Source organism: Eublepharis macularius, chromosome 4 (genome assembly GCF_028583425.1).
Source record: "Eublepharis macularius isolate TG4126 chromosome 4, MPM_Emac_v1.0, whole genome shotgun sequence".
Taxonomy (NCBI): domain Eukaryota; kingdom Metazoa; phylum Chordata; class Lepidosauria; order Squamata; family Eublepharidae; genus Eublepharis; species Eublepharis macularius.
The window spans coordinates 144917616-144941401 of NC_072793.1; the positions used below are offsets into that span (position 1 = coordinate 144917616).

Consider the following 23786-nt stretch of genomic DNA (forward strand, 5'->3'; position numbering starts at 1 on the left):
ATAAAACGGCAAGCTTTGTTTTGTGTGGGGCTGGTGATAGACTGGAATCAGGGCTCGGCTCAGAAAACAAAGGGGACGCCCCCTTAACAAATAAGAAACATCTGTCCGGCTCAGTCTCTGGTCTGGCAGCTGCTTATGGGCACTCTGCCTTAAGGGCAGCGGCTTCATTCCCCGCCAGCGCTTCTGTGCACACAGAGACCTGGGGAGCTTGCACATGCCTAGAAGGGAGGGCTCCGGTTTCTCTCCAAAGGGAGGAGGCGAAGGGAAAGGGGGCGGCGTGTCAGCCGGGCGCCTGCGCCAGCGGTTCCTATCGCAGCCCTCGCTAGCTTCGCTCGGGCTTGGCGGAGCCGAGGGGAGTGAAATGTAACAAAACAAGCGGCGTCTTTGTATTTGCTTAAAGGAGCCGCGCTCGCGGGGAAGCCCAACTCCGGGGGAAAGGGCTTCGGGAACAGCGGCCGGAGGAGGAGCAGAGGGTGTGCGCCCAGGTGGGACGGAGGAGCCGGGATCGGGCGCCGCGAGGGGACCAGCTTCGGCGAAAAGAGGAGGATTACTTCGAAGAAGAAAAGGAACAAGCTCTCCCGGAGGAGGGAAGGGGGAGCCTTTAAAAGCGCGCCGGGCAGGGCAGGACGGGACGTCCAAGCGGCTGTCTGCTAGTGAGCAAAGCGGGGCTCCGGGAGGAGAGATGCGAGCAGGGCTGGCGGCGCGACAGGAGACAGCGGGCTGGAACCGGGCGAAGTTTGCTCTATGATGGCTTGAGTGGGGCGGCTGGAAAGTTGTCGGGAGCGCCTGCCCGAGGCTCGTTCTATGCCCCCAGCGGCTGACTCCTTCGCCGGGCAGCCACCTGCGTGTCTCTTCCGTCCCCAGCCCGGCCTTTCCCCCCTTTCCCCTTTTTTTCTTTTTAAACTGCGGCCACCATGTCGAAAGTGATCCAGAAGAAAAACCACTGGACGACCAAGGTGCACCAGTGCACGGTGAGCCGCGGAGCTCATGGCCAGCTAGGGGTCCCCATCCTTGGGGGAGCGGAGCATGGCGAGTTTCCTTACGTCGGGCCGGTGGCGGACACCGAAGGGGAGACGGCGCTTCCCGCCAGCGGCGACAGCGAAGGGAAACTGAGCGAAGGGGAGCTTCTGCTGGAAGTGCAAGGCATCCGGGTGTCGGGCTTGCCCCGCTACGACGTGCTGGGAGTTATCCGGAGCTGCAAGGACCCCGTCACTGTTAAAGCGGTCAGACAAGGCAAGAAAACCTGTTGGCTTTCGTTTAAGCGAGGAGGGGGGGCGGCGGCGGCGGCATTGCTCTTGAGGAGTTCCGTGTGGAGTTTGGAGAGAGACGCGGCGAGCCAGCCGTGTGTGTTGCGTGTGTCTGTCAGCTTGCGTAGCTCCATGGCGAGGGAAAGGTGCTCTGCGCGCTCTCAGAGGTCCGCCCTCCCGTGATGTTTGGGCGCCAATTCCGGCCTGTGTTAGGGGAGCCTATGGAGTATTGGGTTAGGTGTGTGGCCGGGTTGGTCTGCAGTAGAGCAGCAGGATTTGGGTCCAGCGGCACCTTAGAGACCCACGCGACTTTCAGGGTGTAAGCTGCCCAGAGACAAATAAGTATCTGAAGAAGGACAGCGCTGCTTCTCGAAAGCTTACACCCTGAAAATCCGGTGTGTCCCTGCGCTCGAATCCCGCTGTGGAGTTTGTGGGTCCGGGAGTCACTTCAGCTTCCTTCAGAGCAGCACAAATGGACTGTCTGCTGCTCTCCCAGGCGAAGTTGTTGCGAGCCTCCCTTCAGCGCGTTGACAGAGGACTCCGATCCAGGGCGTCTGAGAGGGCCGAGGCTTCCCTTTTCTGGGACTGCAGGGACTACTGTTAGTCTGCTTGGTTGCTTCGCATGTAAACAGGAGCGGGATGATTCACAAGCTGTCTGGAGGCTCAGATGCTTTTTTTTCCACCTTGGGCTCCTTGCTCGCTGGCTTTAGTCTGGCTCTGGTGAGGGAAGGGGCTTTGCACATGTGCCGAGAGTCGAGATCCTGGCTCATGCTGGTGTATGGAAGGCATGAGAGCACTGGAAATGGGTTTGGCCTGGCCCACTTCTGTCTTTAGTGCATGATCTGTAGGGAAGCATCTACCACATGAATGTCAAACTTTTTGAATGTTATTTGCAAGGTCCCGATAGGTGTGGATCTGATAAGACTCTTGATCTAGTAATCCAGGGCTTCGGGTTCTAATTTAGTTAGCCCAAAGGCTTCTTGTCAAAATAGTTGGAATGAATGGTAAACTACGCCTATTTTAACATTTGAGTCTGTTCTGTCTATGGGATTAGATGTGGCTTAGTTTTAAAAAGGTTAAGTGACACATGTCTGCATGAAAGCAGACTGAAAACAGAATGCATATAATCAACATTTATAAAATATAGGGAAAGGTATTCCCCCCCCCCCGAGGACAAATGGAAAATCGTTGTTGTCTCTTGTAGAGTGGTGGGTTCCTATCCTTTCTCCTGTGTGCCCTGTGTTAAAAAGGTACTGGTTGGAAGAATTCAGTTCCCACTTTGGCCTATATGGGGGCTAATCGGTAGCAATAGTCCTGCTCGTCATTTCTCTTCTTCCCTCGGCAGAAGCTTGCTGTCTTCTGTCTAGTGCCCTTCCTGCAAGGGGCTGGCCTTTCCCTCCCCAGGCAGAGTTTGGGCTTCCTCGGTTGCCCTGTGTGCAAGGGTTTCCTGGCTTCCATCTGACCCCGTGGCAAGCAAGCTCTGTTTTGGTTAGCATGGACGGTGAACTTCCTCCTAAGGCAGTCATTCTTCCTTGGCGCTGAGGTGTGACTGGGATAGCCTTGTGCTTAGAAAAAGGTAGGGTGGCTCTGTTTGTGAGAAGAAAATTGCTGCGTAACTCACTTCAGATGCTTATCATGTCTTTAAGAAGGTTTTATTAGTCTTCTAAAGATCATACAACAACAAAAGGAAACTCTTAATTTGTTTGAGGGGCTCTCCAGTCACTTACCTGTGGAAGGTTTGTTACGAAAGGATGCTCTGGAATAATGCAGGGCTCCTGTCCTCTCCCAAAAGCGTCTAGCAGAGCTGTGTGTTTTTTGTCCTGTTGACCGAAAGTGAGCAAGTTTGCCAGCTTCTTTTCTCCTTGTTGCATATTCCACTGCAAAGATGCAACGGGCAGAGTCACCTTCAGGGAGCTTTTACTGCTATTCGTTTTACGCAGCCACAAATCAGTCTGACTTTTTCTGTCTCTCTCCGCCCCCCCACCCTTCTTCTCCCAGGGCATCAAAAGTAATGGAATGTCCCTAGAAAAGCATGAAGGGAGTATCTTCTTTTGTTTGACGCCGAGGCAGTAATTGGGTATGACACTGCTTCACCTGAGTAATGTGAAACACACACTATACTTCCCCCCTTTCCTCAGTCTCCCTTGGGACTTGAGCCTTCCAGTTTTACAGCCTGTGCCATTTTCTCCAAGTTGTTATCCTTCAACTCCGTTCGATTGAAGATGTTCTTTTAAAAGCTGCATCACGGCCCCTGACCACAAAGGGCTCCTGCAGTTTTTCAGATGGTGAGCCCTTGGATCTGGTGGCTAATTCTAATAGGGAGCCAAGCAGATATTTCATTTGACTGGACCTAGAGGAATTTCCGGAAAGATCGTCTCCTCCTGCAGTGATGTAGCTTCATACCGGAACATTTGGTTGCTCTGCTGGAATATGACTAGAATGTCTCTTTTTTTTAAAAAAAAAGTGTAAGCATGTGATTGCCAGCTGCCTTCCCTACTTTGTGTCAAAAGGTTTGCATGGATTCTGCATGGGGAATGAATTATTTCCTCCTCCCCCTCCCCCCCCCCCGCCTGCCAGGAATGCTTTCCCCTCCTGCTTTTTGGAAACCCCAAACATTTCTCCTTTCAATCTTCCCTAGCAACAAGATGCTTCTGGATCACTTTTGCCCTGTGCAGAGACAGTTTCCTGCCCCCCCCCCACTCTTCACATGCTAAGCGCAATGGCATGCACAAGTAAGTCCAGACAGTTGGCAAGGAAACAGCCAGTTCTTCTCTGACCTCTAGTGATTCAGCAGGCCATTCTGCCCATTCCCAACCAGGATATGGGCAAAATGCTGGGTATGTCCCACCTCTTGGCTTAACATTTACTGTAGTGCAGTGCTTCTTTACCTATGGGTTGCAAAACCTGTGAAATTGGATCCCAGGCTTTTGCAGTTTTATTGATTTCTGCCTGCTTTTTTTTTTAATTTAAGTGAGTCACCATACCAACTAAATTTGGACTTGGGGTTAATCATACCAAAAAGGATGGAAACTACTGCTGTAGAGGAACAGCTGGACAGCACTTCTTTGCAAATATTGGGGAGAAAAATGGGGTGTAAATATTGAGGACAAACATAAAACAAGCTTTGCAGAAATCTGTCTGTGGTCAACTGAATTGTTGCGCTAGTGCTCTTGTTCCTGATAACCTGTATATGAAAAAAGGTTCAGCCCACACAAATACCTGGCTAGTTTGCGCAGTAACAACAGCTCTTAGCTGTGCTGTATGTTCAGAGGCTATCCACAGCTGTGCTGTATGTTCCTGAGAGCTATCCACAGTGATTGTCTTCCTGATAGTTATCTTCCTGCTGCTAGTGGACTGATGCAGCATGGCCCTGCTTATGTTTTTAGCTAGCACCAGGGCTTTTTTTCAGGGGGAACGCAGGGGAACGGAGTTCCGGCACCTCTTGAAAATACTTGGCAATAGTGCTTGAAAATAATATGATTTCAAAGAATCCCATGTGTTTCTTCCTCATTTCCTTCTTGAGAGTTCGGCCACCTCTTTTCCCGGAAAAAAAAACCCTGGCTAGCACTAATATGTCAAATTGAAGGCACAATGACTCTTATTCAGAGGGCTCTGGCTCTCTGAAATATGTAGGGACATTTTTGTGTATGTCTAAAGTGCCCTCAAGTTGCAGTTGATCCCATAGGGTTTTCAAGACAAGAGACAAACAGAGGTGGTTTGCCATTGCATGTCTTTCCCATCCAAGTACTCACCAGGGCCAACCCTGCTTAGCTTCTGAGACCTGATGAGCTAGGGCTCACCTGGGCCATCCAGGTCAAGTCCCTGCGTATTTAGGGTTCAGATTATGAAGATTCAGTAGTGAAGGAAAGGCTTATGCTTAGAAGCAGTCTTCCTTTTCATCAGCCTAAAGTGGGGGTTGAATTACGAGTTGTCAGTATGCCCTGCATATGGTTGGTTGGGATTAATGCAGGTAGGGTGGTCAGCTTCGCTGCCTGTATTGATGATAACCTAACCCGTACTTAATCAGCTGCCAGGAAGCTGCTGTCCAGATTCCCCCTTGAAGCTTGCCCTAGGCTCTTTCTGTTCTGTTCCTTTCCTTTCCTTCACTGTGAATGCGAGTAAATGCTGCAAGGCAAACTGCCTTTATTTTGTCCTAAGTATACACAAGGGAGGCTTGAGTAATTCTAATAGTGACTTAGAGGTTCAGTATGGTAAATACTTACTTTGTAGTGCGTAAAACGCTGGCTTTTCCTCACTGATTTGCTGACCCTTCTCTAATAATTTGCTCATCAGCTGAAGTTGCAGTCCTAAGTGCATTTACTAGGGAGTAGGTCCATTGAACTTGATGGAGCTCCTAGGTAAATATGCTTAGGGTTCTACTGCAGTTTGATTGGGACTGTGTAACATATAGCTGGTATTCTGTATCTGTCTGTTTCAGCCATTTTTGTGTTTTTGCTCATTCCAACAATTGCAGTTGGTCCCTCAGCATGTAGAAGAGTATTCTGGAATGCAGCTATGCACAGGATCAGGATTTGCCTCAGAGGGTGTCGCAATGGGGTCATGACATAGGTGTGTGAGAGTGTTTGTACTTATTCCTGTCACAGTTTGGAGTCTGCCTGAAGCTGATGTAAAGCATTGTATACCTGTGGAGGTGCTAAGGGGCATGCATTTCCCACAGACACCTGTGTGGGATTCTTGTAAGAGGTTGCTAGTATGTGTCCTATTTTGTAGAATCGTAACCTGGGTTTGAGAGTTGTTATGAAGAAGGATATGAAAGTTGGACAATGAAGAAAACTGACAGGAATAAAAATGATTCATTTGAAATGTGGGGTTCACTGAGAGTTTTATGGATACCACAGATCATCAAGAAGACAAATAAGTGTGTTCTAGAGCTACTCAAGCCCAAATTCTCTCTAGAAGCAAAACTGACTAAACTGAGGCTGTCATAGTTTGGTCCCATCATGAGAATGTGAAATACACTGGAAAGGACAACAACACTAGGAAAAGAGGAAGACCGCATATGAGATGGATTGGCTCAATAAGGGGATGCCACGGCCTCTAGTTTGCAAGACCTGGGCAAAGCTGTCAATGGCTTTAATATGTATACAGGTAATCTCACTTCCAAACTAATGTGGGATTGGTGGGAGGGGGGGATGGACAGACCCCTAACATCTATTTCCCCCTGTATACAGATGAAGGGAGGCCATAGGAAATGTGTTCTGCAAATTATGAGACCTTAATGCAACTTTTGAAAGATGAGCAGATGCTTGGGCAGACCTTTCAGCACTTGATGTTGTCACAGGTTGTGCTGGTAGGCTGAATGAAGTCTACTTGCTGGAAGCCAGACTCCTTGTAAATAAAGTGTGTAATTTCCCTACTTGGAAGCTCACTTGTTCTGGAAAGAGTATTCACATTTCTATTGTCAGTAACCTGGAGTAACCTTGAATTCTTTCCCTTTTTGCCAACCCTCCTCCCATGCAGGAATCTGTCATACTTGTTAAGCAACATTGAGTTGTCACTGAAATAAATGCCTGTGTTTTCCTTTTCAAAAGCGAGGTATTGCCAAGCCATGTGCTTCTGTGTAAGAACTGATTTACAAATCAATGGAATGCTTTGAATGCCAATGGCCAGAATGGTCTAAGCAAATAACTAACTTGCCTCCTTTGTTTGCAACCGTAAAAAAACCTGTGCAGTTTGACAAGAGACAAAATGAATTCAGTTTTGTGGAGTGTGGCTAAAAGAGCAAAGCCTGAATATGGGTTTAAAATGTGCATGTGTATACCCTGGCTATGTGGGTTGTCAGAACGTAAGAACACTTACGGGTCATACTTCCAAGCAGGCCTGTTTAGGATTGCTCCCTGATGGTCAATGATGTGGGATATAAGCTTTTCTGGTGTTGTATTTTTCCATGCTGTTTATGTATAGATCGGGACTGATGTGGAGCAAATCCAGCATGTCAGATGGGCTAAATGTGGGATGCAAAACTTAGACAAACCCTAGTGCTTGTACATGGTCCAGGCTTCTTTTGCTAATATTTAAATGAATCAGAAAATCCTCCAATTCTAATTTTCTTGGAAAACTCACTTCACTGTTAACAGTATAATCCTAAAGAGTCGTACCCTTCTAAGATCCAGAGGAGTTAGCCGTGTTAGTCTGTAGTAGCAAAATCAAAATCAAAAAGAGTCCAGTAGCACCTTTAAGACTAACCAATTTTATTGTAGCATAAGTTTTCGAGAATCAAGTTCTCTTCGTCAGATGCATGGAACAGAAACTGGTCAAATATAGAAGAAGAGGGGGGAGGAGAGGAGGAGAGCGAAGATGCAGTTAGGGGGGGAGAGGGAGGTCTCTCTCCTCCTCTCCTCCCCCCTCCTCTTCTATATTTGACCAGTTTCTGTTCCATGCATCTGACGAAGAGAACTTGATTCTCGAAAGCTTATGCTACAATAAAATTGGTTAGTCTTAAAGGTGCTACTGTACCCTTCTAAGTCCATTGAAGAAGGGTATAATTCTGCTTAGGAATTGTTCTGTAAGCATGACTGCCTTGCCAGTTTCAGGATACAGGAGAATTTAGCATAGTGATACTGAAAAGTTTGTTGTTCCCAGTAGTTGAGTGAAAGTCTGTCTTGGCATAAAGCCTGTAGCTCAGTAGTAGTTCTTATACTTTGCATGTACAAGATTCCAAGTTCAGTCCCCAGTGTTTCAAAAGGATTTCTGCTTGCGGTCTTGAGAACTTCCAAGAGGCAGAAGAGGTGATACTAGGGTAAAAATTTGGTACAATATAAGGAGAAATTATTTATAGTTTTAGAATTCTATTCATCAATATGCAGATGATACCCATCTCTGTTATCTCTCTATCTAAATACCCCAGTGATGCTATAGATGTTTTGAATTGTGGCCTGATTACTGTGGTCCAGTGGCTGAAAGTGAATACATTGAAACTGAACCCAGACAAGGTAGAAGTGATGTTGCTTGGAAAAGTGGACATCTTGAAGGACACTGTGTTTCCCACCTTCAGTGGGGTTAAGCTGACCCTTTCTGACTCAGTTAAGAGTCTAGGGGTCATACTGGATCCGTCATTACTGCTGGAGAACTATGTTAATGCATCCGTAAAAATTACTTTCTTCCAGCTCAGTCTAGCCTGCAAGATCACCCTCTGCCACCAAAGTAACATTGAGACTAGACTAGACATTGGTCTCCTCTCAAAGTCCGTTTGGAGACTCCAGTTGATACAGAATGCTGCAGCTAGGCAGAGGATACATTTTACTCCTGTCCTGCAATCACTTTGGCTCCCCATCTGTTACTGGGCTTAATTCAAGGTATTGGCTGTCATATACAAAGCCCTTCATGGATTTGTCCATCATACCTACAGAACTGCCTCTCTCCCTTGCCTCACCATGACACCTTCATTCATCTATGCATGGCGTTCTGCAGCTGCCACTCTGCAGATGGGGAACATCAACAACTCCCATACATGTGCTTCCTCGGCTGTAGAATGGGTTAGGAAGGCTCACATTCTTCTGGCTTTCTGCAAACTATGCAGAAAGGGCTTTTTATGGTCATGTGGCCTTACTGAAGCAAAATGATTCAACAGGATGCTTTGGGAATACGGTAAGACTGTGGACTATAGTATTATGCTATGTTGTTGTATGCTCCTACTAAGTAATTTCTGCATTAATTAACATGTCATGTTTAAATAGAAGAGCCCCATGGCACAGAGTGGTAAGTTGCAGTACTGCAGCCCAAGCTGAGTTCGATGACCTGAGTTCGATCCTGGCAGAAGCCAGGTTCAGGTAGCCAGCTCAAGGTTGACTCAGCCTTCCATCCTTTCAAGGTCGGTAAAATGAATACCCAGTTTCCTGGGGGTAAAGTGTAGATGACCGAGGAAGGCAATGGCAAACCACCCCATAAAAAGTTTGCCAAGAAAACGTCATGATGCGACGTCCCGTATGGGTCAGTAACAACTCGGTGCTTGCACAGAAGACTACCTTTACTTTACCTACCATGTTTAAATAAATCTGGACAACTGAGTTTGATTCCCCACTCCTCCACTTGAAGCCAACTGGGTGACCTTGGGTCAGTCACAGCTCTCTCAGAGCTCTCTCAGCCCCACCCACCTCACAGGGTGTTTTGTTGTGTGGATAATAATAACATACTTTGTAAACCACTCTGAGTGGGCGTTAAGTTGTTCTGAAGGGCAGTATATAAATGAATGATGTTGCTGTTGTTAAATGCTTGTGCTTTGTTTCAGCTGTTCAAGTTTTCTGCTTATTTTCAGATTTTTGCAGTCGAAACTCTTGCACTTATTGAATGTCACATGCTGTTGACTATATTTGACTTACACTATATCATCCTCCTTGGGTTTCAGTGAGAAAATCAGACTAAAAATCAAAAATAAAAGTGTGTACAGTTGCTATTGGATTGATAGGACGACAGACATGCATGACATATAGTAGAAGAACTTTAAAATACCCTAGTATGATGCAACACTGGGCTTTTAAAGAAACAGGTCATTTTTAAATTGAGTTTTTTGTGTGATAAACTGTGAAACGTGAGGTTTGTGGGTTTTTTAAAAATAGGACTGAAATAGGATCAGAATGTGTCAGTCCAGTCCCAAAGCAAGATGCTGTTTGTTAGTCATATCAATTGGTCATCTGCCTAGTACTGCCTTCCCTGTTGAGTTGTGTCCGTCCTAGCTAGTTGTGTTGGTTTTTAAATGGAAGTGGCAGTGACTGAACCTGCACTTGTCTATGAGTCGAATTTCTGTTTTGTTCTCTCCTTCTCCCCCTCTCCCTTCCCTGGCCAATGAAACCACAACATTCAGAGCATAGTGATCCAAATAGTAGCAAAACAAATGCTACAGAACAAATGCTTCAGTAAGAATGAGTAACTGGAGTAAGGTGGTGAGACTTCATGCTGCAGAGGAAGACACTTACTTTCCCCAGCAGTATCTGTAGCCAGTTCAGTCTGTTCAGGAGTAGCTCTTATCCATCTATAAAATCCTTCTGAAAGGACACTTGAGGACAAAGACCTCATCAGCCAATCAGCTGTCTCTGTTTGGGTGGCAGGAGGAGAGAAGAACTCCCCACCAAACTTTGGTCACTGAAGCCAAAGCCTAGTTTAGTCCTTCCTTGAAGACATGCTCATTTGAATTCTGACAAAGTTGAGTGTCCCTGAAGCCTCTGCAGTGAAATGCGGTTCTGATGAACTTGAATGTCTGAACTAGCCCTTAGTGTAACCTTGCATTGGAAGCAGTTTCTCATTGTTCATCTTCTTGATATCTTGACTCCTTCAATTGCTTAAGAAATCCATTTCTTAGATAAAAAAATGCCATTTGAGCTCCATTATCTTTCAATGCCCTCCAAATATTGGTCAGTCTCTGCCAGCAAACTAAATGTCCTTCAACATTGTCCTCCTACTTTTTGATTTCAGATAAGTAGTAATTATTGATAACATTTCACAAAGGTACAAGTTTTTCACCCCTTGCTTTGCAAAAAAAGAGGAAGGCAAGGCACCTTTTTTGGCTCATAAACAATTACTGTTGTACAGATGAATTGGTTCTATAGAATGAAGGAGATTAAAGAGATGCTGACAAAGTACCAGTGACCTATTGGAAGAAATAGATGAAACAGTCCCCTTACTGAAAACAATTATAGGGCTGTAGAGACACGTACATATACAGGAATGATGGGGCACCGGTTGGCTCTACCCTGCAATTCTGTGTAATCTGCCAGTAGTCCTATGCATGTAAAGCATGGGTTAGCAACCTTTTCTTAAATGAGAGCTGCTATACCAAATTACCATCACCTCCCCATTGGCAAGCAGGCTGGGCAAATGGCCATGTATGTGCTCCCTTGTGCCAACCAATGACAGCACTTCTGGTGTAACTGCAAGCGATGGCATCACGCCAGGATCAGCCCCAAACATAGCAAAAATGTGATAACATTACTTGGGGGGGGGGGAGGCTTAGCATCCCTATTCCCCTTCTACATACCCCCCCTCCCGCAGTTGAAGGCATGACTGGTTTCAGTTCCCTTTACACAGGAACAGACAGTGGGGTGAGTAGATCAAGCTTTCCCAATACTGTGCATACCACTTTTATAGCTGCTGAGCTACAAGTAGCTGGTGAGCTTCTTGTAGGAGATCTTTGATGGAAAGGGATGCACAGGGCTCTTCTTTGTGATCCAGAATGTTGCTGGGTATCAGTTGCACATAAGGATCCCGTGTCTGTACATTTTGTTTGGACTTACATGGGTTTCTCACTAGTATTTATGTTGAGTGCTTGGTTGTTGGGAATGGGGTGATCAGTGGAACCCAATTTCCTTTTTTCATGTACAGTGTTTGTGCTTTTTTAAATGTTTGCACAGGGGTGGAAAATGTTGCAAGCTTTTAAACCTGTCTGTATTGATTGATGGTAATGAGAGCATCTCAATTTTAATTTTCTGGGGTTCTGGATGATGGATACCTGGGCAGTCCTGCCTTTCACAGCAAATAAGAGTTTGGATTCATGCAAGTGAACATCTAGAACCAAACATACACATTGATCATATTCATAAAATGTGCAGTGAGAAATAAATTGAATGTGCATCCCAAATAACATGTTTTAAAATAAAAGTATAGACTGCCAGAATTCTTCCTAAACTTGTTAGCAGGTAGGGAAGAAGAAAGCCCTGAATCAAACATCCAGTAAAATAGCTTGTTGTCAAAAAAACAAGGAAAAGGAATAGTTTAATCCATGCTTGTCATACTGCAAACAAGTTAAGATGCAGCACTGAAGGTTATCCAGTAACTATAATGAGTCTCTTCACTTTAACAGTGTTCTTTAAATCTATTGTTGTTTTAAATTTGGAAGGCTAAGCATGCAAGAGTACAGTGGTAAATGATCTGTAATGTTTTGTAGGTGATTTTTTAGCAAGTATTTGGCAGGTCTGAGGCTTTCTAAAAACACAAAACCTCTTGGATCTGATTCTCACAAGCCAGGAAGAACTAGTGGAGAAGTTGAAGGTGGTTGGAACCCTGGAACATGTCATTTTGGAATTTAAGATCCTGGGGAAAGAGAAATCTGAATGTACTAGTCAGACATACAGGCTAGGTTTTAGAAAAGCCAAAGCTCAAAGAAATGCTGGTTAGAAATACTCAAGGAGAAGGAAGTTCAAGATGGGCGAGGGGTTCTTAAAAGTGAGGTATTGGAGGCACAATCACAAACAATTCCAATGGGATGGAAAAATGAGAGGCACGTTAAGCCGGGATGGCTCTGTAAACAGCTTTCTAATGAGCTGAGAAGGACACCTTTAGGAAATAGGAGGGGGAGCATATGACCAAGGATATAAATAGCCATTGTGTGTCAGAGCTGGGTGGTATCCAGGTACTCTGGAGCTCTGGGCCCTTGGGAGGTGAGGCAAAATACCAGGGCCCTTTTCTCCCCCAAGAACATGCTGAACCAATCAATTTGATGGCATATTTTTATTATGGGCTTCGTAAAGGCAAAGAAGAGGCTGACAACATTCCTGCTGTTTTTCCTGCAACCCCTCTCCTTCCTACATCAGCCACCCAAAGGAGCCTCTTGCTGCTGCTTTTAAGGGCCTGTTTCTACTAGTTTCCCACCTTGCTGTTCCACTGTTTCCTAGTGGCTGCTGCTGGCCCTGCTCGGGCCCAGGGTCATCAACCAAAAGCTGTTCTACCTGAGACAGGCTCTGCCCGCCTGAGGCCAGCTTCTCAGTTCTGTCTGGACACTCATTCCCTTCTACCAGCAACTCTTGACTTCATGCAGGCTGCAATTCCCCTGAGCCCCGATGGGTGTGGTCCTCTAGCTGGCTGACCCTGTCACACACTGCCTGTGGCAAGAATATTAGAAAGGCTACAGCTCAATATGAGCTTAGGCTAGCAAGAGAGGAAAGTGGAATTTTAACAGGTGATAGAGGGCACAGCTACTCAATTCGTGCTTTGCTTCAGTCTCCTCTTGCAAGGGAAGCTGTGCTCAACCTGGGCAAAACAGAACACATGACGAAGGAAGGGAGTTCATCCTAGGCTAGACATAGGGTGGTAGGTAAACATCTGGCTTCTTTAAATGAAATTCAGTCCTCAGAGCCAGATAAATTCCTTCCTAGGGTACTAAAGAAACTTGCTGAGATAATTTCAGAGTCTCTGTCTAGAATCTTTGAAAATTCTTGGAGAACAGGTAAGGTGCTAGTGTTACCCAAATAGGCAGTCTCCTAATTAGTTGGGGGAATTAGCTTAAAGGAGACAAGCAAGAGGGGGTAACTTGGATTTTCCATCTATGTTTATGGGGATTATTCCCTTAGAGAACTCTCAAAATAAAGCCAGTTAGATGTTCAACTGGAAAGGGTTTTTTTAAATTAAAAGAGAAATAAAAGGGGCAAATATGCAAACACACACAGCACACACTACAGGCGAAGTAAGAGGAAATCAGGAAGTAAGAGGAAATCAGGGAGGAAGAGTGAGAAAGCAATTTCAAGAAAGGCTATAGTTACCAGTCTCGAAGACAGATGTCCACAAAACGACCAGCATTTCACAGAGAAGAGAAGGCCCAAACAGATTTGGGGGGTATGTATACAGATCCAAACACACACACGCACTGGTGGCCAGGGAGTCCAGATATAGGGCAAAATGCTCCCTGGGGCAAGCTGACATCTTTGCCCCCAAAACAATGACTTAATGAGTTGGGAGAGGCTTAATGAGTCTACTTGAGATGAACTATAGGTGTAAATGGTGCTTGATGACCCTTTGAGTACCAGATGGGAAAACCTACCAAGTTTTGTGAATAGCGTTAAGTGGTGCTTAATCAGGGTAAATGGGTGAGGGAAGTGAGGAGGGCATGGATGAGGTTAGTCAGGAGTTTCTTGTCCTCATTGTCCTAAGTCATGCGTTTCTCTGAGGCGGGGAGAGAGTCTTTAGTCATCCAGCCCCTCTGATTCTCCCAAAATATTTTCCAGGCTCCTACCTGGCTGGCATCCATTTTGTTTTATTTCAGGCCAGACAGTGTCTTGCACTTATGCTATATGAGGAAGGGAGTTTATGGTTTCATACCTATAAACTGCCCCTCAGTGGTAGGAGGGGTCTGACTGCTAACACCAGAATATCGGAGGCAGGCAAATGTCCCTATCTTCAAGAAGGGGAAAAAGGAGGATCCTGGTAGCTACCGTCCTGTCAGCTTGATGTCCTTCCCTGAAAAGGTTTTAGAACAAATCATCAAGCAGTCAGTCCCTGATCATTTAGAAAAGACAGCTGTGATTACTCAGAGCTAGCATGGGTTCCTCAAGAACAAGTCATGTTAGACTAAATTTATCTCCTTTTTTGATAGAGTTACTATTTAGTTGGATCAGAGGAACATAGTTTATCTTGATTTTAGTGAGGCTTCTGTATGATAGTCTTGTTGACAAATTAGAGTAAAGTTTGGTTTGGATGCTGCTACAGTTAGGTGGATTTGTAACTGACAGATTGTACCCAAAGAGGGCTTGGAGAGGAATGATAGGTGGAGTTCTTTAGGGACCTGCTCTGTGCCCTGCGGTGTTCAACTTTATAAATGACTTGGAAGAAGGAATAGAGGGGTCATTAAATTTGCAGATGATACTAAAATGGGAGTGGAAGATCTTGACAGGCTAGAAAACTGTGTTAAAAAACCCTAACAAAATGAGTTTCAACAGAGATAAATGTAAAGTTCTTCATTTAGGTAGAAAAAAATCAAATGTATAATTATAGGATGGGGGAGACTTGTCTTGACAGATGTACATGTGAAAAGATCTAGGGGTTTTAGTTGACCATAGACTGACCATGAGTCAGCAGTGTGATACAGTGGCTAAAAAGGTAAATGCAATTTTGGGCTGCATCAGCAGAAGTCTAGTGTCCAGAATATCACTTTGCTCTGCTTAGAACTCTTTTGGAGTACAATGTTTGGTTTTGGGCACCACAGTTTAAGAAGGATGTTGGCGAGCTGGAACATATCCAAAGGAGGGCTACAAAAATGGTGAGGGGTTGGGTCTGAAAACCAAGTCCTTTGAGGAAAGGTTGAAGGAGATGGGTATGCTTAGTCTGGAGAGGAGATGACTGAGAGGAGATATGTTAGCCTTCTTCAAGTATTTGAAAATCACATAGAAGATGGAGCACAGTTATTTCTGTTATCCTCAGATGGTTGGACCAGAACCGATGGGTTAAAATTAAACTAAAATTGATTTTGGCTAAACTTTAAGAAGAATTTCCTGACAGTTAGAGCGGTTCCTCAGTGGAATAAGCTTCCTCAGGTGGTGGTGGTGGTGGGCTCTCTTTCTTTGGAGGTTTTTAAGAAGAGGCTAAGATGGCCATCCAACAAAAATGATGCTTCTATGACTGAGCAATTCCGACAGATCAGGAGAAGGAGGGCAGGATGGGAGGTGTCAGTGCTCAGCTGTTGTGGTCCCTTATTATATGCCTAAGTTAATGCTGATTGCCACTTGGGATCAGGAAGGAATTTTCTTCCACACCATATTGTCCAGGTATTCTGGAGGTATTTTGCCTTCCTCTGGGCACAGAACAGAGATCACTAGAGGAGGGGGGGTAGGTGTGAATTTCCTGCATTGCACATGGGTTAGACTAAATGACCCTTGGGGGTACCTTCCAGCAATAGGTTTCTGTGATCTAATTTTAAAGGAAGTGTGTGTAACTTCTGCTTCTCATGTTATACTGTTAGAACTCTCTTGTCTAGTGCCTACGTAAAGGCCATGTAACATTAGATATGAAGTGAAAAAGAAGCTGCACCAAGTTCCTAGAGTGCCTGCTTTTTCAACTGCTTCAGCACCTGAGCTCAGTCCACTGTTTCTTTCCCATATCCTTGTGGCTTGGATGAGTTTGCGATGCCACTTTCCCCATGCCTAGTGTTGATCTTTGCAAAGAGCTACCTAATGAACTTCAATGCTGTGCTCATCTGGTTTCCAGAGCCTACCAGGTGTAGCCTTGTGGTAATCTAAACCTGGTGTAAAATAGTGGCTACGGCTTTGACCTGGTTCAGGTATCTCATTGCAGTGAGTCAATTAAGTTGCCTTATGTAAGCCCTTGTTCTTTCAGACGTATGTATGTGCGCTTGCTTGTGCTCGCGCCCCATGTGCAATGTGGGCATGATACCAGTCATATATTACAGATTGGTCGTAAGGATTAAAATAACAAATATTCTGAGAATTCCATCTGTATTAAGTGCTATGCAAGTTACAATATGAATGTTTTAAGTTTACTATACATGGCCATTTGTATCTTTCTGTATAAAACTTCTACAGTACAATGGCACTGATTTCCTACGTTGGTATGCAGCGATAATTGATATTTGGAGATTTTTGTGCATTAGGAGCAATGAAGAATTCTTAGGTTTTTGTGTTTTTCTGTCTCCCTGTGACTGTAGTGTAGTTAACTGTAACACTATAGTATCTTCTGTATCTACTGGTACTTTTAACAATCTCCAATATTTGGCATAAAAGTACTCCTGCAGATATAAGTGGGGCAAAAGCTGAACAATTCTTTGTGGGTTTTAATACTTAAAAGAATAAATAACTCGGGGTCTCATAATCATTGCACTTTTTAGTTTTGCTCCAGTTTTTTTTAGCTACCTGGAAGGTCCACAATGAATTATAGATATGCTTTCTTTTCCCCTTTGCAGCAAGTACAGTCATCAGTAATTTAATGTGTTTAGAGGGGATGGTATGTTGGATGTTGCATGAAAATTTAATTTGTAGTTCAGTTGTTCTGTTCCGTAATAATTTTTTCATTATTAAATGTAGTAAGATTCTTCCTCTTTTTAAAAATTGTTTTCATTGAAACCAATGGAAACATATTTCCAGTTGTAACTATTTTGTTTCTCACTCAGTCAGGATGAAATTCTCAGTTACTATAATTACCAGTGATGGAATCCTTATTGCCACATTTCATGCAGATAGGAAAAAAGTCTGTTTGTTATATCCAATTTAAAATTCTCACCAGGCAGGCTAAGGGAGATGTTCCGCTCCAGAAGGGCAGAGAGGGTGCAGATGTTTGGCAGTCCAAGAAAAGTAGGCCCTGAATCTTTCCCCCTCATAGTATAGTGATTGCTGAGCAAGGGCTAGAAAACCCATTAACAGAGAGGTAAATTGGTCCTTTCTTGTACAAAATCCAAAAGAGCATTCTCTGACAGAACAACAGTATCTGGTGGAAATAATTGGGCCTAGAAACTTAACAATGTAGTCCTCTTTAGTGATGACAATATATGTAGTTGTTTGGTAAGTATGCCTACTTTTCTCTTCTAATAATCTGTTGACTTGTATGCTCTTTCTCACTTCCTCCTCTTGGTCCAAGTGAAATTGCTCTAATGAGATACCAGAATGCGAAGAGTTAATGACCTTCCCTCATTGTATAGGAATATGTTGAAGTTTGAGTCAGTTCAAGTAACTATGTTAAACAATAGGGTGTGTTCATTTAGGATTTTATATCCAGGTGCACATCTCGTAATGCACAGCATGGATACTTTCTTTTTAGAGTTGCTTCTACTGAAATTATGCCTGCTGCTTCTATGTGGTTTGTCTAATTATTGTAAACTCATTGTAGCTAATAGGTAGTGCAGTGACAAATGAACAGTGTGTTTAGCAGCATGGTTGACATGATAGTGACCCTAAAAAGAATAACATGGTGTGCCCCTGTGTTCAGTTCTGTTGACCTAATTTGGCCAGTTGAATGCCATCGAAGTATTCTTTGTTTTGATGCATTTAGCAGTGGCAAATATTGCCAACAAAATATATCAACCCCCACAGTCAAGTTTTCTCTTCTCTTGAGACCTGAATGCACTAGGTGATATATTGGCATCAGGACTAGAAGAGATCCTGCTCTTTTATGAGACAATAAGTTCCAACTTTTATCAGCCTGTTTGTCACTTAAAAACAAAACAAAGAAAACCCTGTCTACTTTAATGCTTTGGAAAAGATTTTTCCTCCTGTTTTCCGAGTCTCTACATTAATCGTCTAGTCTTAAGTTGTGGCTCTTGAAGGTCAATGTATATTTAGATTATTTTGGATACTGAAAAAAGAAACAAAACGTTGTGTGCCAGTGAAGCAAGTCTGTGGGTTTATTTACCCGTTTCTGTCATATGTGATGGTTTGACAGCATTAATTTGACCCTGAGATGAATTGGAAAGCAGAGGGATGTAATGGTAGATGGCTAGGCAGGGTTGACATTAATTATCCAAGCCAGCTGTGGAATGTTAGGCTCAATTACATTTACCAATGTGAATGAAACCGGCTCTTTACAAGTTATTTGCCCAAGCATTTATTCTGACATCTTTTCCCTGAGGGTGTCTGGGAGGGATGTGATGTCTTTCAATAGTCTGCCCCCCTTCTATAAAACCCTATAAGGTTTGGTAAATTGGAGGGGGGAGAGAAGAAACATAATTATCAATGCCTCTGTGAAATTTTGGGCAAGTTCAGTCGTTTTATGTACACAGGCAAGCAAAATGTCAGAATTATTAATAGATGATTCTGAACATCTTTTGATAAGTAGGTTATAACTGCTGGCTGGAATGAAAACAATATGCAGGCACTGAAGCATGTCTTTGTAAAATGTAGGAATATTTGCATTACTTCTTGGGTTGTATTCCCAAATGACTATTTGAGATAAATGTTAATAAGATCAAAACACATTTTTTTTATACTTTAGTTGAAAATGTTGCTGCTTTTAAAAATCATCAGCATTCTATGTTTAAGCATGACGTACCCAGAACTTGCTCTGTCTCACAAATTGTACAGTAAAGTTCCTTAACAAGCTTGTTCCCTGACTTGCATTTTTTCAGTGATCAGCTATATTTGTGTTCCTGGCATGAAACTTGTCAGTGAAATAGATAATGCATAATGGTTTATGTGGTCTTACATAACCTCGTTATGTTAATTGGCATATTTTAATCTCAAATTGTTTTTGATTGAACCTGAAAAAATCAATATTTTGTAGTAATATCAAGTAGAAGCTATATTATGTGGGGGAGTCCTTTTACCTCTGACTAGGGATGCCAGACCACCAGTGGGGGTGGGGGATCCCCCGCCCCCCACTCCCCACACCCTGCCCCTACTTACCTAACCAGCGGTGGGGGGCGGCGCACACTTCCATGCGCACTCCCACGTAGCGCTGTGCTCTCCCATGTGCAGCAGCCACCAGGATTGGGCCCATTTTGGCCTGGCTCAAGGCTGCTATGGAGCGCAGGAGCGCTCCTGTGCTCTGCAGCGCCTCAAAACAGGCCCGATCCATGGCAAAATGGGCCCATTTTTGGGTGCTGCGAAGCGCAGGAGCACTCCTGTGCTCAGTAGTGCCTCAAAACAGGCCTGTTCCTGCACAGATTGGGCCCGTTTTGAACCCTACGGAGCCTGGGTATGCTCCCAGAGGCCGGTGACGACATCATTCCCAAAGTGACGTCATTGCGCTTGTGGGGGCATGCGCGTGTTTGCCCCCTCTCCCCCAAGGTAAGTGCCAGGCCCCTATCCCCCGCTGGGAAGTTGAGGGGGCCTGGCAACCCTACCTCTTACCCGTGTATCGTATGTTTTTCCTCCTATCCCATGGAGTGTCTGATCTGCCTTTGAAAGTTGTTCTGGTAGCTCTGTTCCTCTCTTTTGGTAGGATGGCTGTATCTGAAATTTCTCTCTAGCTGGAGTCCTGAGCCTGAGGGAAAAGCCACTCTGTCTGTAGCTGTGGGAAGCAAAACTACACACAGGACTGAGGGAGGTTGTTATGGTCAGGCTTCCCTCTTCCACATCCATGCATAGCCTTCCACTATCAGCTGCGGCCCTTTTTGTACCATCACTGATTTAAAATACTCTGTGGTATATGACATTTGTACCCCATAGTCACTGTGGTGTAGTGCAGGGGTACCAGCCTTTTTCAGCCTGTGGGCACCTGTGGAATTGTTATATGAGGCGATGGGCACAACCACAACCACAGGAGGCAAAGTCAACCACAAAATGGTAAGGATTAAGGTTATGCATAATTCTCATAATCAAAAAGAGTCCAGTAGCACCTTTAAGACTAACCAATTTTATTGTAGCATAAGCTTTCAAGAATCAAGTTCTCTTCATCAGATGGTCAACCAGTCTCTGTATCAGGCATCTGACGAAGAGAACTTGATTCTCGAAAGCTTATGCTACAATAAAATTGGTTAGTCTTAAAGGTGCTACTGGACTCTTTTTGATTTTGCTACCACAGACTAACACTGCTAACTCCTCTGCATCTATAATTCTCATAGTAACTCCAATATTTCAGGCAGAAATGCTGTTTTAACTGGGTTCCTTTTAATCTGCACAGACAATCAGAAGACCTGCCCGGCAATAGTCCCATCTGGCTGCACTGACTTCCTAAAAGCACTTGGTGAGCACCAGGAAAAGTGTTGGCAGGCACCATATTGGGGACCCCTGCCGTAGTGTTCGAGGCTGAGAAGGTCTAAGCTCAAATCCCCACTCACCAGTGAAACTTACTGGCTCACTTCATGCCCACATTTTCTCTTGTTCTAGTAGCATACCTCACAGTATTGTTGAGAGGATAAAATGGGGGATAGTAGAGAAAACCATGCATTGAGTCATGAGCTCTTGGAGGGGGGGGCACACTAAAAAAGTAATAGATTTGTAAAATAGCTGTTCAATGGAAATAGAAATGGCCAGGGCTGTAAGGAAACTGTAGAGGATGACTGCAGTTTCTTGCATTCATTAAGCACAGGAGGCACGGTCTGAGTGGGACAATTTATATCTTCCCCAAGGTTGCAACTGGGAGGGGGGGGAGGCATGTTTAAAAGACTCTGGGGAATTCAGACATATTTTCCTCTTAGTCCTACTCTGAAGCCTTGTCTCTTAAACCTTTTACTAAGCAAATCTAGCAGTAGATCTGAACTTCTGTGTGCTTTCCCCAAATCTGGATATGAAATTGCCTCAGCCGGTTATTCTGCAATGTATGCACAGAGACTCTGGTCACATAGTTATGGTTCTTGACATACCAGCCGGAAACAAGAATTTAATGGTGTAATTTCTGGCCATGCTTTATTTTCATCAGGAGGGCATTTCTAATTAAAAGCCGCAACTTTGGTCTTTCAGCCATATGTTAAATGAAGAACAGCCATATTTGTATGATGCCCTGGTTGAACTTGCTGCTTCTCACTATCTGAAGAAGCTAGCTATAACCCATGAAAGCTCATACCCTACCACAAATGTTGTTTTATAGGTGCTACTGGATTCATGCTCTTTTCTACTGCTACAGACAGAACATGGCTATCCATCTTGATGTGTCTCACTGTTAAACATGGTGTGGAAACTTTGAGATACCTGCATGTTCTCAGATAAGAATCCCCCCATAAGCAGTTGCTAGAATTTGGACTGAAAGAACATTATCTTTTTTTTTGTGATGAAACAGCTAGCAATGGGCTGGTACACTTGGCTTTGTTTGTCATCAGCAAACAACATTTTCATGTTTGTCTCATGTGCCGTTTAGTTTCAATAGCCTTTCTGTGTACAATTTGTCAAGAATTAATATGATCTTCTAATGAGATAAAATGAGATTATGTTTTTCCACAATAAGGTTAAGTATCTTTCAGCCTCATTATGAAATCATACTGCAGGCTCTAATTTGGGGGGACTGTCAGACCATGGTGCAATTAACCTTCAGATTACATTGTTAATTACGAGCAATATTTCAAAATTATTACTATGTATGGCATTAAATAATTAAGTAGTTTTTCTATTTTGGTTCTTAAATAGTCTTTAATTTGTTTATTTACATCTATGATGTCCTTTGGAACCAGAACTTGGTTTTATAATATGGATTTCTAAAAAATTATGCAACAGCAGCTTCTCATAGCTGACAAGTACTACTTTTCTGAATTTAAAATTGGACCCTCCCCTCTTATATCAGTGACAGTGCTCTCTTTTCCTAAGAGTAAACCTTGCCTGCCCTTAGGAAAGTCCCACTCCTGATTTAGAAGGAACCAATCTCAGAACAATTATTCATGCATTAGGGGCAATACATTGTTTTCCATGAGCCAGAGTTCCTTCTGCCAGATGTACAAAGTGCTTGAGTTAGTAGAGTTATACCAAAAGCTACGAACAGAAGAAAGGGTGGAGTGGGGGTAGGAGGTCTAGTTTCCTGGACCAAGGTGTTATACTGTGAGTGAAAGCAAGATCATATTAGAAGAGTAAATGAGAGAAAGTAAAATTCATTCTGTGGGGGTTCTCTCCCAACTGTTGATGAAGTAACAAAGTAGTGTGAATCTGATTAGCGGACATGAACCTGTAAAGAGGAACAGTTGCTTCCTGTGATGAGCCAACCTACCCAAGTCCTTGTCAAGTCAAACTCTGATGGTATCTAATTTGTGCATGAATTTGTACTCTGTAGCTTCTTGGAGTATCTGCCTCTGCAACATTTTTTGCAGGAATGCTGCAATGCAGTGATGCAAAATCCAGCCTTCTCGGTTGGTGGGTATAGTGGCTGTGCCTCTGGGATGGAGGCAATTGATCCAATCACACTCAGTGCAGTGGAACTACCACTGGATTTGGATTGGAAGAAGGCAAGAAATGAAGAAGGGCGACCTTCATTGAGGATGGGCTCTCAGAAGACTTGCAGTGATTAAATGCATTGCAGTGTGTGGGTCAGGAATTGCTGCTCAGTCGCTGTGCCTGTTTCCCAAACGTTCATCTGGCTGAACGTTATCTGTAATAAAGGAGGGAGCTGCTTACTGACTCTGACCAGCCATGGTTACGTCAGGAGCATGGTAATCTATTCCAATTGGATGGTGTAGCAGGGGTGGGAATAGGAATCTTGGTGCAAAGGTGAACTTGACTTCACTGCCTAGAAGATAGGCTAATGTAAAGTGGGTGCAAAAGCAGCGTGTAGAGCGCTGAGATCAGATGTGCATTAGCAAGATTCATTTCCTGCTCTATCTTTTTTTGGAGAAAAAAATTACGCTCCCCCCCCCCTTTCTCCCTGTTTGGGACTCAAGGCAGAATACAAAGGCAGCAAAACACTATTAAGCAATAATACCGACAACTGGACCTGTAGCAATTGGGCAGAATGTGTGCATAAAGATTGCTACAAAAAGGGTCGGCCAGTCTGGCTTGGGAAATTCCTGCAGAGGACTGCATGGGAACAGTGGGTCTTAAGGAGGGAGCTCAGTGAGGATGTGATGTCATAAAATGCACTCTTTGAACCTGCCATTTCTTCCAGGGGGACTGACCACAGTAGTCTGGAGAGCAGAGGTAATTCAGGGAGAACCCCAGGCCCTACCTGGAGATTGGCAACCCTTACTTCAGAGCTCTGCATAAGCAAAGCATCTAACCTCTCATAACATTCTGAACCAAGTGCAGGTTTTGCATTGTCTTCAAGAGCAGACCTCACATAAAGCCTGTTTGTAGTAGTCTAGTCTTGAGGCTGTCATAGCAAGGATCAACATGGCTACGCTGACTATGTTCCAAAAAAGAAAATAATTTCCAGGACAGGCACAACTAGGAAAAGGTGTTCGAGACATGTAGCTCTTGTGGGGGCGCATAGACAAGGCTGTTTCCCATCAAGATACCT

At 44.2% G+C, this 23786-nt stretch overlaps 1 protein-coding gene across 20 annotated transcripts in view; it reads left to right on the top strand.

Moving 5' to 3' along the window:
• The first annotated feature begins 343 nt into the window (after positions 1–343).
• Positions 344–23786, top strand: part of MAGI1 (membrane associated guanylate kinase, WW and PDZ domain containing 1) — a 592830-nt gene continuing 569387 nt past the window's right edge. For all 20 annotated transcript variants that reach the window (XM_054975185.1, XM_054975188.1, XM_054975191.1 and 17 more), the window contains exon 1: positions 344–1233. In XM_054975185.1, coding sequence (XP_054831160.1) covers positions 915–1233 — 319 coding nt within the window. In that variant the 5' untranslated portion in view covers positions 344–914. The remainder of the gene's footprint in view (positions 1234–23786) is intronic.